Source organism: Phyllostomus discolor, chromosome 10 (assembly GCF_004126475.2).
Source record: "Phyllostomus discolor isolate MPI-MPIP mPhyDis1 chromosome 10, mPhyDis1.pri.v3, whole genome shotgun sequence".
NCBI lineage: Eukaryota > Metazoa > Chordata > Mammalia > Chiroptera > Phyllostomidae > Phyllostomus > Phyllostomus discolor.
In genome coordinates, this window is record NC_040912.2 from 49,374,047 (window position 1) to 49,386,368 (window position 12,322).

Genomic DNA, 12,322 nt, shown 5'->3' on the forward strand with positions numbered 1-12,322 from the left:
AACAATGTTCATGTCCTCCCAGGTACTGGTATCAGCAATTTTACAGTCCTGTATCCAAATATGATAGCATCTTTTTGCAGAATCCACTTTACCCTTCTGTGCTAAGATTCTTACCATTATTAAAAATATAGGTTAACCTTATCACCCTTCAAAAGATATATTGTAAATGAAATGATAAATGATTTAAAAAATTAAAAGAGAGTGCAATAGCCACACAAATTTTTCACAGACTTGTGGCTAGAAATTTAATAGACTATTTTTTTAAACAACATGAATATAAAGAGAAACAAGACAGTTAAAAAATAGTAACTAAATGTAAACTAGGAATATAAAATATACACTTATATTTAGTATTTAAATGTTTAACTCTAGAGTGTGTTTTTTTTAAATCACCTTAAGCATTTGTGAATAATGTGGATAAAAAAGGCATTCAATGGAAAATAGTACGTATCATAAAGTAAAATGATAATAAGTTCCTAACTGGGCAGATTTCAGTGGGCAGTCATACCCTGGGCTTATAACTGTAGTGAAAGGTTTACTTTTGCTTTAAGCAAGCCCTACCCATTGTTACTGTGCACTTAGGTTAACACACCTTTGAACTGCTCTCTTTTCAAACCCCTCAAGAGAGCACATAATCTTAACTACTCTGCAATCCCCTCCCCAAGTTCCTTCCTGCCACCTTCATGTAATCTTCCTTAAGTTCCCTACATAATTTCAAATGCATAAAAGAAATTGCAAACTGTTATTCTTGGGAGCATTTATCTCAGTCTGTAGAGATCTTACTTTCAGTTGTATCCTCTGCTTGGCTCAAATAAAATTTAAAAAATATATATTGTTTTCATATGTTTATTGATTTTAGAGAGACAGGGAGAAAGAGAAAGAAAGAAGCATCAATGTGGGAGAGAAGCATTGACTGGCTGACTCATAAGGCACCCCATCAGGGATCAAACACAAAACCTAGGTATGCGATCTGACCAGGAATCAAACCCCCAATCTTTTGATGTATGGGACAATGCTCCAACCAACTGAGCCACCTTGGGCAGGGCTTAAATGCATTTTTATAAAAATTCTCAAATGCATTTTTATAAAAATTGTTTATATTTTATTGTCTTACATTGACAATAACTATTCCAAATTCTCCGTGAACAGCTTCCTAATACACCAAGTCAAAACCATTTTACTTGGCTTAAAAAAGACTGCAGTAAACACTGCAGGAACTACGATTCTTATTCTCAAGATAATATAATGTGGATAAGCAGTATACATACGGAATAGCTATGGAGTAATATAAAAATGTTTATGGATGGGTGTGATATGACCAGGTTAGACTGTCACAAAACTCTGAGAAAGGAAAGTCACTCTGGGAGGGGTTAGGCAGGAGCCTGCCCTCAAAGCCAGAGCAGGATTTGGATTTTATATAAGAAATACCATGCCTATGCCAGAGTTCAAGTACAAGGTATTTGTGAAAAGTAAAGACAGAGATAAAATGGGAAGTAAGATGGTACAGACTACAAAGATTCTGCAATGCCAAGCTGAGTCCTGTAGACATGAATGATTCTATGTTTCAGTGATAGGAGAGATGATGAAAACAGCAACTGAAAACAATTTCGTCTGCTAATCGTGATCACCATGAATAAAGTAGGATAAGGCTGGAGGCTAACCCTGTCAAGAGGAACAAGCCCTAGATGTCAGGAGAATGTAGGGAGTAGGAGTGGAGAAGAAAATGAAAATCAAATGCAGTAAAGATTAGTGAAAAATTTGTTTTGAAGTTATTACCCAGAAAAATCCTCTTGATGCATGGTGATGATTATGGCCTCTATAGCATCTGCCACTGAAGTCAGTAAGGGCTGCACCGCATTTCCCATTAGAACATGGATCGTCTGAAAAGAAGAAAAAAGGAAGTACAGGCAAAATTAAAGACTAACAAAGAAATATGAGAAGCATTTTGACTAAAAGTTTTTATATCATGTCAAACTCAAAGTATATACAGTTTAACTGTAATAACTCAACAGAAGTCCGGTACTCTCCCTACCTGCTGTCAAAAACGACTTTTAAAGTTTACATTTGTAGATGGCACTAAAAATTTTTAACTTCCCACTCCTCTCATATTTTCAAAAGTTTAATAGTCAAATGAGCCCCTGGAAAAAGGAAAAAGAGAGGAGTAGTGCTACTATGAAGTAAAGATCAAATGAACACATTTTTTTAAAAAAACTTCTGAGGAATGAGTTAAGACCAAAACTGATTCTGCACAATTGGAACGACATCATATGCTTGTAACCAGAGTGCATATAATATAGTGGTGATTCTTATAGGGCAGAACAGTTAAAGACTTCCTGAATTAGGTTTCAATTTAGAATTTCACAGTAGTGATTCTCAACTGGGGACAATTTTGTTTCCTCATCTGAAAATGTTTGGAGACACTTTTTGATTGTTAGAACTGGGGAATGTGAGGGTTTTACTTTTAGCATCTAGTGGGTAGAGGATGGAGATGCTGCTAGACATCCTACAGGACAATCCCCATAACAAAGAACTAAAATGTCAACAGTGCTAAGACTGAGAAACTATTCTACAGTGAGGTATAATGATTGGTTAGGTTATGTAAGACTGTAGGTCTTAGTTAAGGGTTTCAATAATGATTATACACAGAATGAAGATGGATGGCTTTGGCTCCTACAAATGATTTCAACCAAAGAGAAAAGTTTAACTAGGACCCTTATTCATTAAATTTCTAAGTGTCATCTCTAGGCCTTGAGGAGCTCACAATCCAGTGACAACAGAAAACGAGTTATAGTGATTATCAGTGCTCTACAAAGTGCTGATGAAAGAGACCTCCAACTCATAGCGAGAGAATATGAAAAACAAAAGTGTTCCTTGAACTTAATTTCGAAGGACAAATAGGTAAGAACCACTTGGCCCAGGGTGGGGATAGGAGAGCTTACGCTAAAGGCAGAGGAGCCTGGGATAGCTGATGCATTTGGGGAACTGCACACAGTGAACACAGATCCCTTGAGGTGCCTGCCTAGGTGGAAGAGAGCCAGGCAGCAGACATACTCTGTGTAGGATGCTACGGAGTTGGGAGTTTATCCCGACGGTCGAGGGAAACCAATGATGGGTTGTAAGCAATGGAAAAAAGTGGTTAAAGGTTTGAATTTGGGAAAAACCCTTGTGAATTGAGACAGGCTATGTCAGACTAAAAGCAGGAGGTCTCAGTGGCTATATAAATGCAAAACGGTGGGCACCTGAACCAAATCAGAGGCAGAAGAAATAGGGATGAGGAGATAGGATGGAAGACACTTTGAAAAGAGAATCAAATTTCCATTTGTTTTCTTTCATATTTTTAATTATTATAATGAGATTTCCTACTATTTTTCTATTATTAGAACTTTTTTCTTTTTTTTTTTTTTATTTTTTATTTATTTATTTTTAGAGAGGGAAGGGAGAAAGAGAGAGAAACATCAATGTGCGGTTGCTGGGGGTTCTGGCCTGCAACCCAGGCATGTACCCTGACTAGGAATCAAACCTGCGACACTTTGGTTTGCAGCCCGAGTTCAATCCACTGAGCTACGTCAGCCAGGGCCCAGTCGTTCTTCTTGAAATCTTATCTGTTTATTTCTATCATGCTCTAAAGGAAATTGACAACTTTAAATGTTTATTTTGGGGAAGAAGAGGTCTAAAAATCAATGTTATATGGTCTCAAAATTATTTTTTAAAAAAGTCAGAGAAAATACAAAGTAATCAGAAGGAAAGAAAAAAGACAAAAATAGAAACCAATGAAATAGGAACATAAACATTAGAGAAAATTAATAAAGCCAAAAGTTGGTTCTTTGAAAAAATCAATGAAATCGATAAACCGCTAGCTATACTAATGAAGAAAAAAAGGAGAGCACAAATCAATATAAAAAATGAAAAAGAGGTTATCACTATAGGTCCTAAAGACATCAAAAGGACTATGAGAATATCATGTCCATAATTCTGATCATTAGAGAACTTATAAGAATATACAAACATCTAGAAAGTCACAAAGTATCAAAGCTCACTCAATAGATAATCTGAATAACTCTTTATCTATTAAACAAATTAAATGTGTAGTCATAAACTTTCTATTGCTACAAAGAAAACTACAGAACTAGATGGCTTTACTGGTGAAGTCTACTAAGCATTTAAAGGATGAAACAGTACAAATTCTACATAAATTCTTCCAGAAAACAGAAGAGGGGGGGAAACATTTCCAAACCTAATTAGTGAGGCCAGTATTACCTTTATATAAAAAACCAAACAAAGAATTTCAAGAAAACTATAAGCCAATAACCCTTATGATTATAGATACAAACATCTTTCATAAAAATTAGGTAAATCAAATCCAGGAATACATAAAAAGGGTAATACATCATGGCCAAGGTTGGTTTGATACTTGAAAATAAGTTCTTGTATTTTATTAACAGAATAAAGGAGTAAAAACATATGATCACTTTGGTAGATACAGAAAAAGCTACTCACTGAAACAATACCATTTATAATAAAAAAAACAGTTTCAGTAAACTAAAAATAGAAGGGAACTTGCTTACTCTGATAAACACTATCTAAAAAGCCCCTACAGCTAACCTCATACCTCACACAGCCCAACACTGAACGCGGCCCCCATCGGCAAGGTCCACTCTCGCCAGCCCCAGTGAAGACTGTACTGGAGGCCATGGCCAGTGAAACAAGGCATTAAAAAGCAGGCATAAAGGCCAGAAAGCAAGAAATAAAACTGTCTCTGTTTGCACGTAATATGATGGTTTACCCAGAAAACTTTATAGCTGGATGAAGGGTCCCACTCAGAGAAAATATAAAGCAGAAAGAGAAGAGAGCACCTTGGGGATGCCTTCATTTCGAGGACAGTTAGAGGATTAATAACTATCAGAGGAAACTGAGGAAGGAGACTAACTTATATTTTAGAAGCTCTTTACAAAGCAGGGAATTGTGTCATACATTTTTAAAAGATTTACCTAAAATAATTAACAGTACAAAAATACTGAAGCCTCAGCAATCTGGAATATTCAATCATACAGAACATCAAACCTTCACAATAAGGGAGAAATGAAGAGTTGTCATATTTAAACTTAGTAATATAATCACTATGTATACCTGATAATCACAGTAATAAATGGATCAGAATTACTGGGCCAAGGTGTTTAAATGGTACTAATAGCCAAGGGGGTTATAAAGAAATGACATCAAGTGCATACTCAGTAATTATGCAATTCATGACACATCGGATGATGCTTGTAACACAAGATGTTGAGCTTCAAGCCTAAAGTAACCTTTATTTTTAGGAAAAAATCTCAACATGATAGAGAAGAAAAGACTATCATGTGTCTTTACTTATATTTTCAGTAAATAAGTAAGTTTAATATCTTCTCTATTAAATGATAAAAACATACAAATTTTTGGTTCTTGGGCTGCTGTCATTTAGGCATCATATCATTCTGTTCGTAATTCAAAGTGATGTAGTAAGTTTCCTATAATTTTATGAAGTAAATTTTTATGAAACTCTTTTTTTAAAGTCAGTGGGTTTTGTTAGTTTTTTACTTAATATATCAATGAATTTTAAGATTTAACTGAAAAGCAAGGTAAAACTTTCAGTGATAAGCAATTAAGTCTCTAACTGTCAGGGCCACTGCAAGATGGTCTTGAACTAACTGCTAATCTTCTCTGACCCAGTTCTCAAGGGCAAAACTGGTGCTGCTTCAGCAAAGCACAGTACCCAAGCACATGAGACACTGGTTCTGGTGGGCAAACCTCGGAGTGAGGGCTGGAGCCTAAGATCAAGGCAATTTCCATGCACTGACCTCAATTTCCAACCCAAAGTGATTAATACTAGGAACAACCTTTGTTGTATGTTATGATACAGATTCAGAGAATCCACCCTATACTGAATTACTCTCTGACAAATTTCCATTTTTAACTTGTCTAGGAAGTTTTAATCATCAGGCAAAATGTAGGTACTCTGTCTTAACCTGTAGAATAACTTCCTTAAAATATGAGTTGTGATCATTAGGGGACAAATAATCTGTTTAGTGAATCACTATCAGAATATTTTATTTTTTATTTTTAGATTTTATTTATTTTTAGAGAGAGGGGAAGGGAAGGAGAAAGAGGGAGAGAAACATCAATGTGTGGTTGCCTCTTGTGCGCACCCTACGGGGGACCCAGCCCACAACCTAGGTATGTGCCTGCACTCAATCCACTGAGCTACACCAGCCAAGGCAGAATGTTTTAAAAAGTAATATATGAGTATGGAAAATAACACAGTCTCTTGCAAAAAATAAGACAAAGTATTTGTTTTGTGAAACCTTCATTTTAATTATGGAAATGTGCAGAGATGTATAGTCTATATATATATACAATTACCTGTGTGTGTACACGTTTTTAAATGCATATGTATTATGTATGGGGTGACAAAGTAAAAAGTATTTATCTTGGGTAGTAATCAAAAAATGTTTGACACTACTGCTAGAACATAAGGAAAAAACGTGGAACTATAGAAAAGAAAATTACATATATTTCCTGTTTGAGAGCAAGAATATTAAGACCCTTTGGTTTGTCATACTCACCTGATTTTATAGTGTTTTCATTTTTTTATGTTCATCAATAAATTAGACAATTCTTACTAAAGGTAATTATTTAATTGTGGCAGCTTTAATAATATTTTATCATCACAAGATGAGCACAGTGGGCAAAGGAAAAAGATAGGGAAAACATCCAAGAATACTTTCCATATGTTGGGGGAACACAGACCATCTCCTCTTACCCTCATATCTGAATTTGGTGTCCTTAAGTTTTGGGGCCCGTTAAACCCCCACCAAGGTCACTTAGGGACAGTATTTGACCTCAGAAGTTCCCTTTTCCTTTAAGATTTTTGACACTGTCCTCTCCCAATTTTCTTCCTTACTCTCTTTCATTGTGTGCTCTTTACTCTCTGAATATAAATGTTTCTCACTAGAGTTTATTGGTGGTTTCTCTGTGTGTGTCTCTGTCTCTCTGTCTCTTTATAACTCTACCCAAGTGATTTAAATCCAATCTAAATATAAACTTAGCAATATAATCATAGTTGACATGAATTATCTTTGTATTGGTATATTATACCATTTTATAGATGGAAATCAAGGCAAGTGAAAACTTATTAACTTGTCTGAAGGTGATATAGCTAGTTAACAGTTAAAATAAGATGCATATAAAGGTCATTTGGCTCCATAGTCTTTACCATATGGTCTTACTTATTTAGTAAATGAATGAATGAATGAATGAATGATAGTGCCAAAGCACAGTAGACATGACTCTTTTGAGTCAGTGAGGTCTAGGTTTACCAGCTGCAGTGTCTTTGAGCAAGTTATTATTTGTAAGTTCTATAAAATGGGAATAAAAATACACAAGTTTTGTATTTCCATTGCTGTAATGTTTCAACAGATTGCATGTGACTGGCAAGTAGCAGATGTTAAAGGATATCTATTACTATCATAAGAATGAATGATTCGCTTTGTTAAAAAAGGGTTACTAATGTAAACTACATATGACTCAGAATCTCATACCAACATTATTCTTCATTAAATTTCCTTGTAGTAAAAAGGGGGAACATTTATGTTAATTTATTTTAAAAAGAGGGGGGAAGGAATTTACCCTGGTTTCACACCTTATAGACACACACTAGAGTTTCTCAGCCTTGGCACTATTGACCTCTGGGCTCCATAATTCGTTGTTGTAGGAGCTGTCCTCTCCACTGCAGGATGTGTCACAGCATCCCTGGCACCAGAAGCACCCCTCTCCCTTCAGAAACTGTTAAATCAACCTGGTGGAGAAGCACTGCTTTACTAGGATAATCCTTGGCTCTGTTGCCTTAAAATACAGTGAATTTTTTTGCTTCTCTTGCTTATCATACAATTATTGTAAGTAGAATAGAATACAATCTGTAGACCAACAGAGTCTATTTTTAAATTCTAGAAAATACTAGAAAACATACCTGTATCTTCTCTTTAGGATAAATATCAACATTCTACCTTTGGTATACGTAAAGGATTCTGAATTATTTTTAAAATGTGATATCTCCCACTCATCCAAACAAGTAATTCTAAAATCCACTTTGATCTACAGACTCAAAGATTAAATTAAATTATTTTACCTTTAGTGCTGAAATTATAGTTTGCTCAGCTGCTGCTGGGAATGAGCTCTGAGTGGAAACCACCTAAAACAAAGTTTTGATCTGGTTATACTTTTGCTTAAGCTATCTATTTTTATAAATACTAATTTTGACCATAATATGATAAAGCTATTTCCACAAGCCACATATAAAACAGTATCATTATTTTAAAGCATCTCATAAATGTCTTAAAAACTCATTAGTATTTATTGGTTAAACAGTTGAAAATACCTTCTTCTATCAAGCAAACATACACTTAAATAATCAAATGTTAAGAATTCTTGACCCTAGCTGGTGTGGCTCAGTGGACTGAGCACTGACCCAAAAACTAAAGGGTTACCAGTTCGATTCCCAGTCAGGGCACGACTGGGTTGCAGGCTGGGTCTCCAGTAGGGGGGATGCACAAGAGGCAACCACACATTAATGTTTCTCTCCCTTTCTCCTTCCCTTCCCCTCTCTCTAAAAATAAATTTAAAAAAGTCTTTTAAAAAAGAATGTTAAGCGCTAGCTTCCTTTTATTCACTCTACATAGATTTGAATGATAAAGTTTCAACTTGGAAAGGTCAGTCTAAAGCCATATTTACATATTTCTTTTAAAAAATTAACTTTTCTAGGATGACTGTAATTTTCAACATTTAAAAAATACAAATGTCAAACATTTCCCTTTTTACAAATCAATACAAACATTATGAAAATTGTGAAAGTATCAATAGAGACATTTAAATCAGGTCAAATAAACGCTACCTTTCATTGCTCAAGGTGCTTTGGGGTAATAAAGAAAATGGAAAATACATCGTTCATTGTTTTTATTTATTTTTGTTTGCTATTTATTTTTCTGAGATTCACCTGATAACAGCTATTTATTTATTTATTTATTTAGAAAGGGGAAGGGAAAAAGAAAGAGAAGGAGAGAAACATCCATGTGTGGTTGCCTCCCATACTCCCCCTACTGCAGACCTGGTCAGCAACCCAGACATGTGCCCTGACTGGGAATCAAACTGGTGACCCCTTGGTTCACAGGCCACCACTCAATCCACTGAGCCACACCAGTGAGGGCTAATAATAACTCTTTAAAGTATATTTTGCTTAATGTGTGAAATGTACATTTTTAGAAACCCCTACTTGATAAAAGGACTTGTTAAAAAGTTTAGTAAGTAAATAATAGTCACATAATTTCTTTAAAATACATTTTAGCATATTAAATCTCATGTTAGAGGTGAAATTTTAAGAGCATTATCTAACCTTTAGCAACGTTCAGGCTTCTAAATATTTATCTCCCCACCTTCTAAATACTTTGACGACGATTTATAGAGAGAAATCACAAGCTACTCAAAGGTCAAAGATGGGCTGAAAGTGCTTTCCTAGTAATTATGAATACTGTTCATCTTAGACCTAATACACCAAGGCAAACAAGTTAAAGTTCAGTCATTTTTTTAAACTGTCAAGAAGAATATATATATATTGTAAAATAGTCATCAGTGATTATATTATAATAATTCAGTTTTAATGCAGCTCCTCTCATTTCTAGTGCAAAAATGGAGGCTTTTTAACATGTTGGAGGGCTTAGAGTTCTCACTATAATTAGCTTTGCTATAATTTACTACCAACCACATGATACCATATTATGCTTTTTAATGGGAATGAAACAGATGATTTACCCTTAAATCATTTGTTTAATGAACTTGATTATAACAACCAAACTTGAGAATCTACAGTTCACTTGTTTTAAACTAAATGTATAGATAAAATGTCACACAAACAGTAAAGGCCAGGGTCAAACACTATAAACAGTTAATTCTTCAGCTTATTTTACAATCATGTTTTCACTATAATCTTTTGCAAAATTAAATAACTCATAAACTGTCTAACTTTGAGACAAGAAGAAACAAAAACTTGAAATTAAGACAAACGAATGTGAAATACTGATAAAGGTTACCTTGGTTACTGACTGGTGCAACCTAAACAGGGAATTCACGACTGCCACATTTCTTCTCTGCCCTTCAGTAAGAGGCCCAATGACCTGACTGGCATCTCCTTGTGTGGACAGCTGTAAGATATCAACACAAAAAGACATTACTAAAATCATAGTCCATATTTAACTGGGGGGAGGGAACCACTGCCCCTCTGATAGAATGTTAACTGAAAATATTCAAGTCAAGCTTTGGACTGTAGGCACAGCAGGAACCTCTGTAGAGGTAAGACCACGGATAAGGAGACAAGCTTGCACAGGAGGAACATCCTTCATCAGTATGTCATCACTGATGGACTCCTGAGGCAGGTGTGACCCAAAAGCACAGGAAGGGTTGATATTTTGATACAACAGCATAGTACTCCTAGGGAATACTTTCTGACAACTGTCAAGGAAGAAGGGACGGAGGAGAGAACAAGAATAAATGGATATCCTACACACATTTGGTTGCCATCATAATATTCCCATGAAATTAGTGGTAAAGAGGGTATTCCTCTTATCTTTTATGTCGATAGATTAAAAACAATTTAGAAAGGAAGTTACCTAAGATTATAATGCGTGTGGATGATTAGAGGTGGTATTAGAACTTTCTACTCCTGACCTTTAATTTACTTTTTTAAAAATATATTTTACTGATTATGCTATTACAGTTGTCCCATTTTTCCCCCTCCATCCCCCTCCACCCTCTCCCACCCATATCCCACCCCTTTAGTTCATGTCCATGTGTCATAACTTCTTTAGCTTCTACATTTCCCATACTGTTCTTGCCCTCCCCCTGTCTATTTTCTACCTACCATCTACGCTACTTATTCTCTGTACCTTTTCCCCCTCTATCCTCCCCCCACTCCCTGTTGCTGACCCTCCATGTGATCTCCATTTCTGTGGTTCTGTTCCTGTCTATTTGTTTGCTTAGTTTCTTTTTGTTTTTGTTTTAGGTGTTTTTGTTAATAATTGTGAGTTTGCTGTCATTTTACTATACATGTTTTTTTATCCTCTTTTTCTTAGATAAGTCCCTTTAACATTTCATATAATAAGGGCTTGGTGATGATAAACTCCTTTAACTTGACCTTATCTGAGAAGCACTTTATCTGCCCCTCCATTCTAAATGATTCCTTTGCTGCATAGAGCAATCATGGATGTAGGTCCTTGCCTTTCATGACTTGGATACTTCTTTCCAGCCCCTGCTTGCCTGTAAGGTCTCTTTTGAGAAATCAGCTGACAGTCTGAGGGGAACTCCTTTGTAGGTGACTGTCTCCTTATCTCTTGCTGCTTCTAGGATTCTCTCCTTCATTTTACTCTTGGGTAATGTAATTATGATGTGCCTTGGTGTGTTCCTCCTTGGGTCCAACTTCTTTGGAACTCTCTGAGCTTCCTGGACTTCCTGGAAGTCTATTTCCTTTATATAATTTAGCCATCTTAATTTCAGTTTTCACAAGGTTCTCAGGGCTTCTGTCAGTAACCTTGAAGTCTGGGGATTCTTCTTTCTATACATTTTTAAACACAGCTTTATTAAAATATAAGTCACTCATTTAAAATATACAGTGTAATGGTTTTTAGTATATTCATAATCAAAATTGTAACATTTCATCACCACAGCAACAGAATCTCCTACTTAGCAATCTGGCCATGACTTATCATATCCCCTTTCTACCCGTCCTTCACTAATTTACTTTCTGTCTCTTTGAATTTGCTTATTCTGAATTTTCATATAAATGTAATCATTCAATATGTAGCCTTTTGTGCCTGGCTTCATTTGCTTACAATGTTTTTAAGGTTCATTCATGTTATAGCATGTATCAGAGCTTCATTCCTTTATTTATTTATTCCTTTGTGCATTTATTGCTGGGTTATGCTCCATTGTATGGACATGCTACATTTTATTTATCCATTCATTAATTAGTTAACATTGGTTTTTGAAAATTTGTTGGTTATTATGTATAATGCTGCTGTGAACATTTGTGTACAGGTTTTTGTGTGGACATGTGTTATCATTTATCTTGTGTGTTTAACTAGGGATTGAATTGCTGGGTTATGTCCTGTTGTATTTGTCTTTGAGGAATGGCCAGACGGTGTTCTAAGGCAGTTACTTCATTTTACGTTCCTACCAGCAAAGTATGAGGCTTTGTTTCTTCACATCATGGCCAGCTTTGTTATTATCTGTCTTTTTGATTATAGCA

General features: G+C 35.4%; 1 protein-coding gene across 2 annotated transcripts in view; it reads right to left on the bottom strand.

Moving 5' to 3' along the window:
* The window catches only part of COG5 (component of oligomeric golgi complex 5), a 363,376-nt gene that overhangs the window by 46,842 nt on the left and 304,212 nt on the right, over window positions 1–12,322 (bottom strand). For both annotated transcript variants that reach the window (XM_028525999.2, XM_036010775.1), the window contains 3 exons: window positions 10,113–10,223; window positions 8,159–8,221; window positions 1,777–1,880 (listed from right to left, as the gene is read on the bottom strand). In XM_028525999.2, coding sequence (XP_028381800.2) covers window positions 1,777–1,880; window positions 8,159–8,221; window positions 10,113–10,223 — 278 coding nt within the window. The remainder of the gene's footprint in view (window positions 1–1,776; window positions 1,881–8,158; window positions 8,222–10,112; window positions 10,224–12,322) is intronic.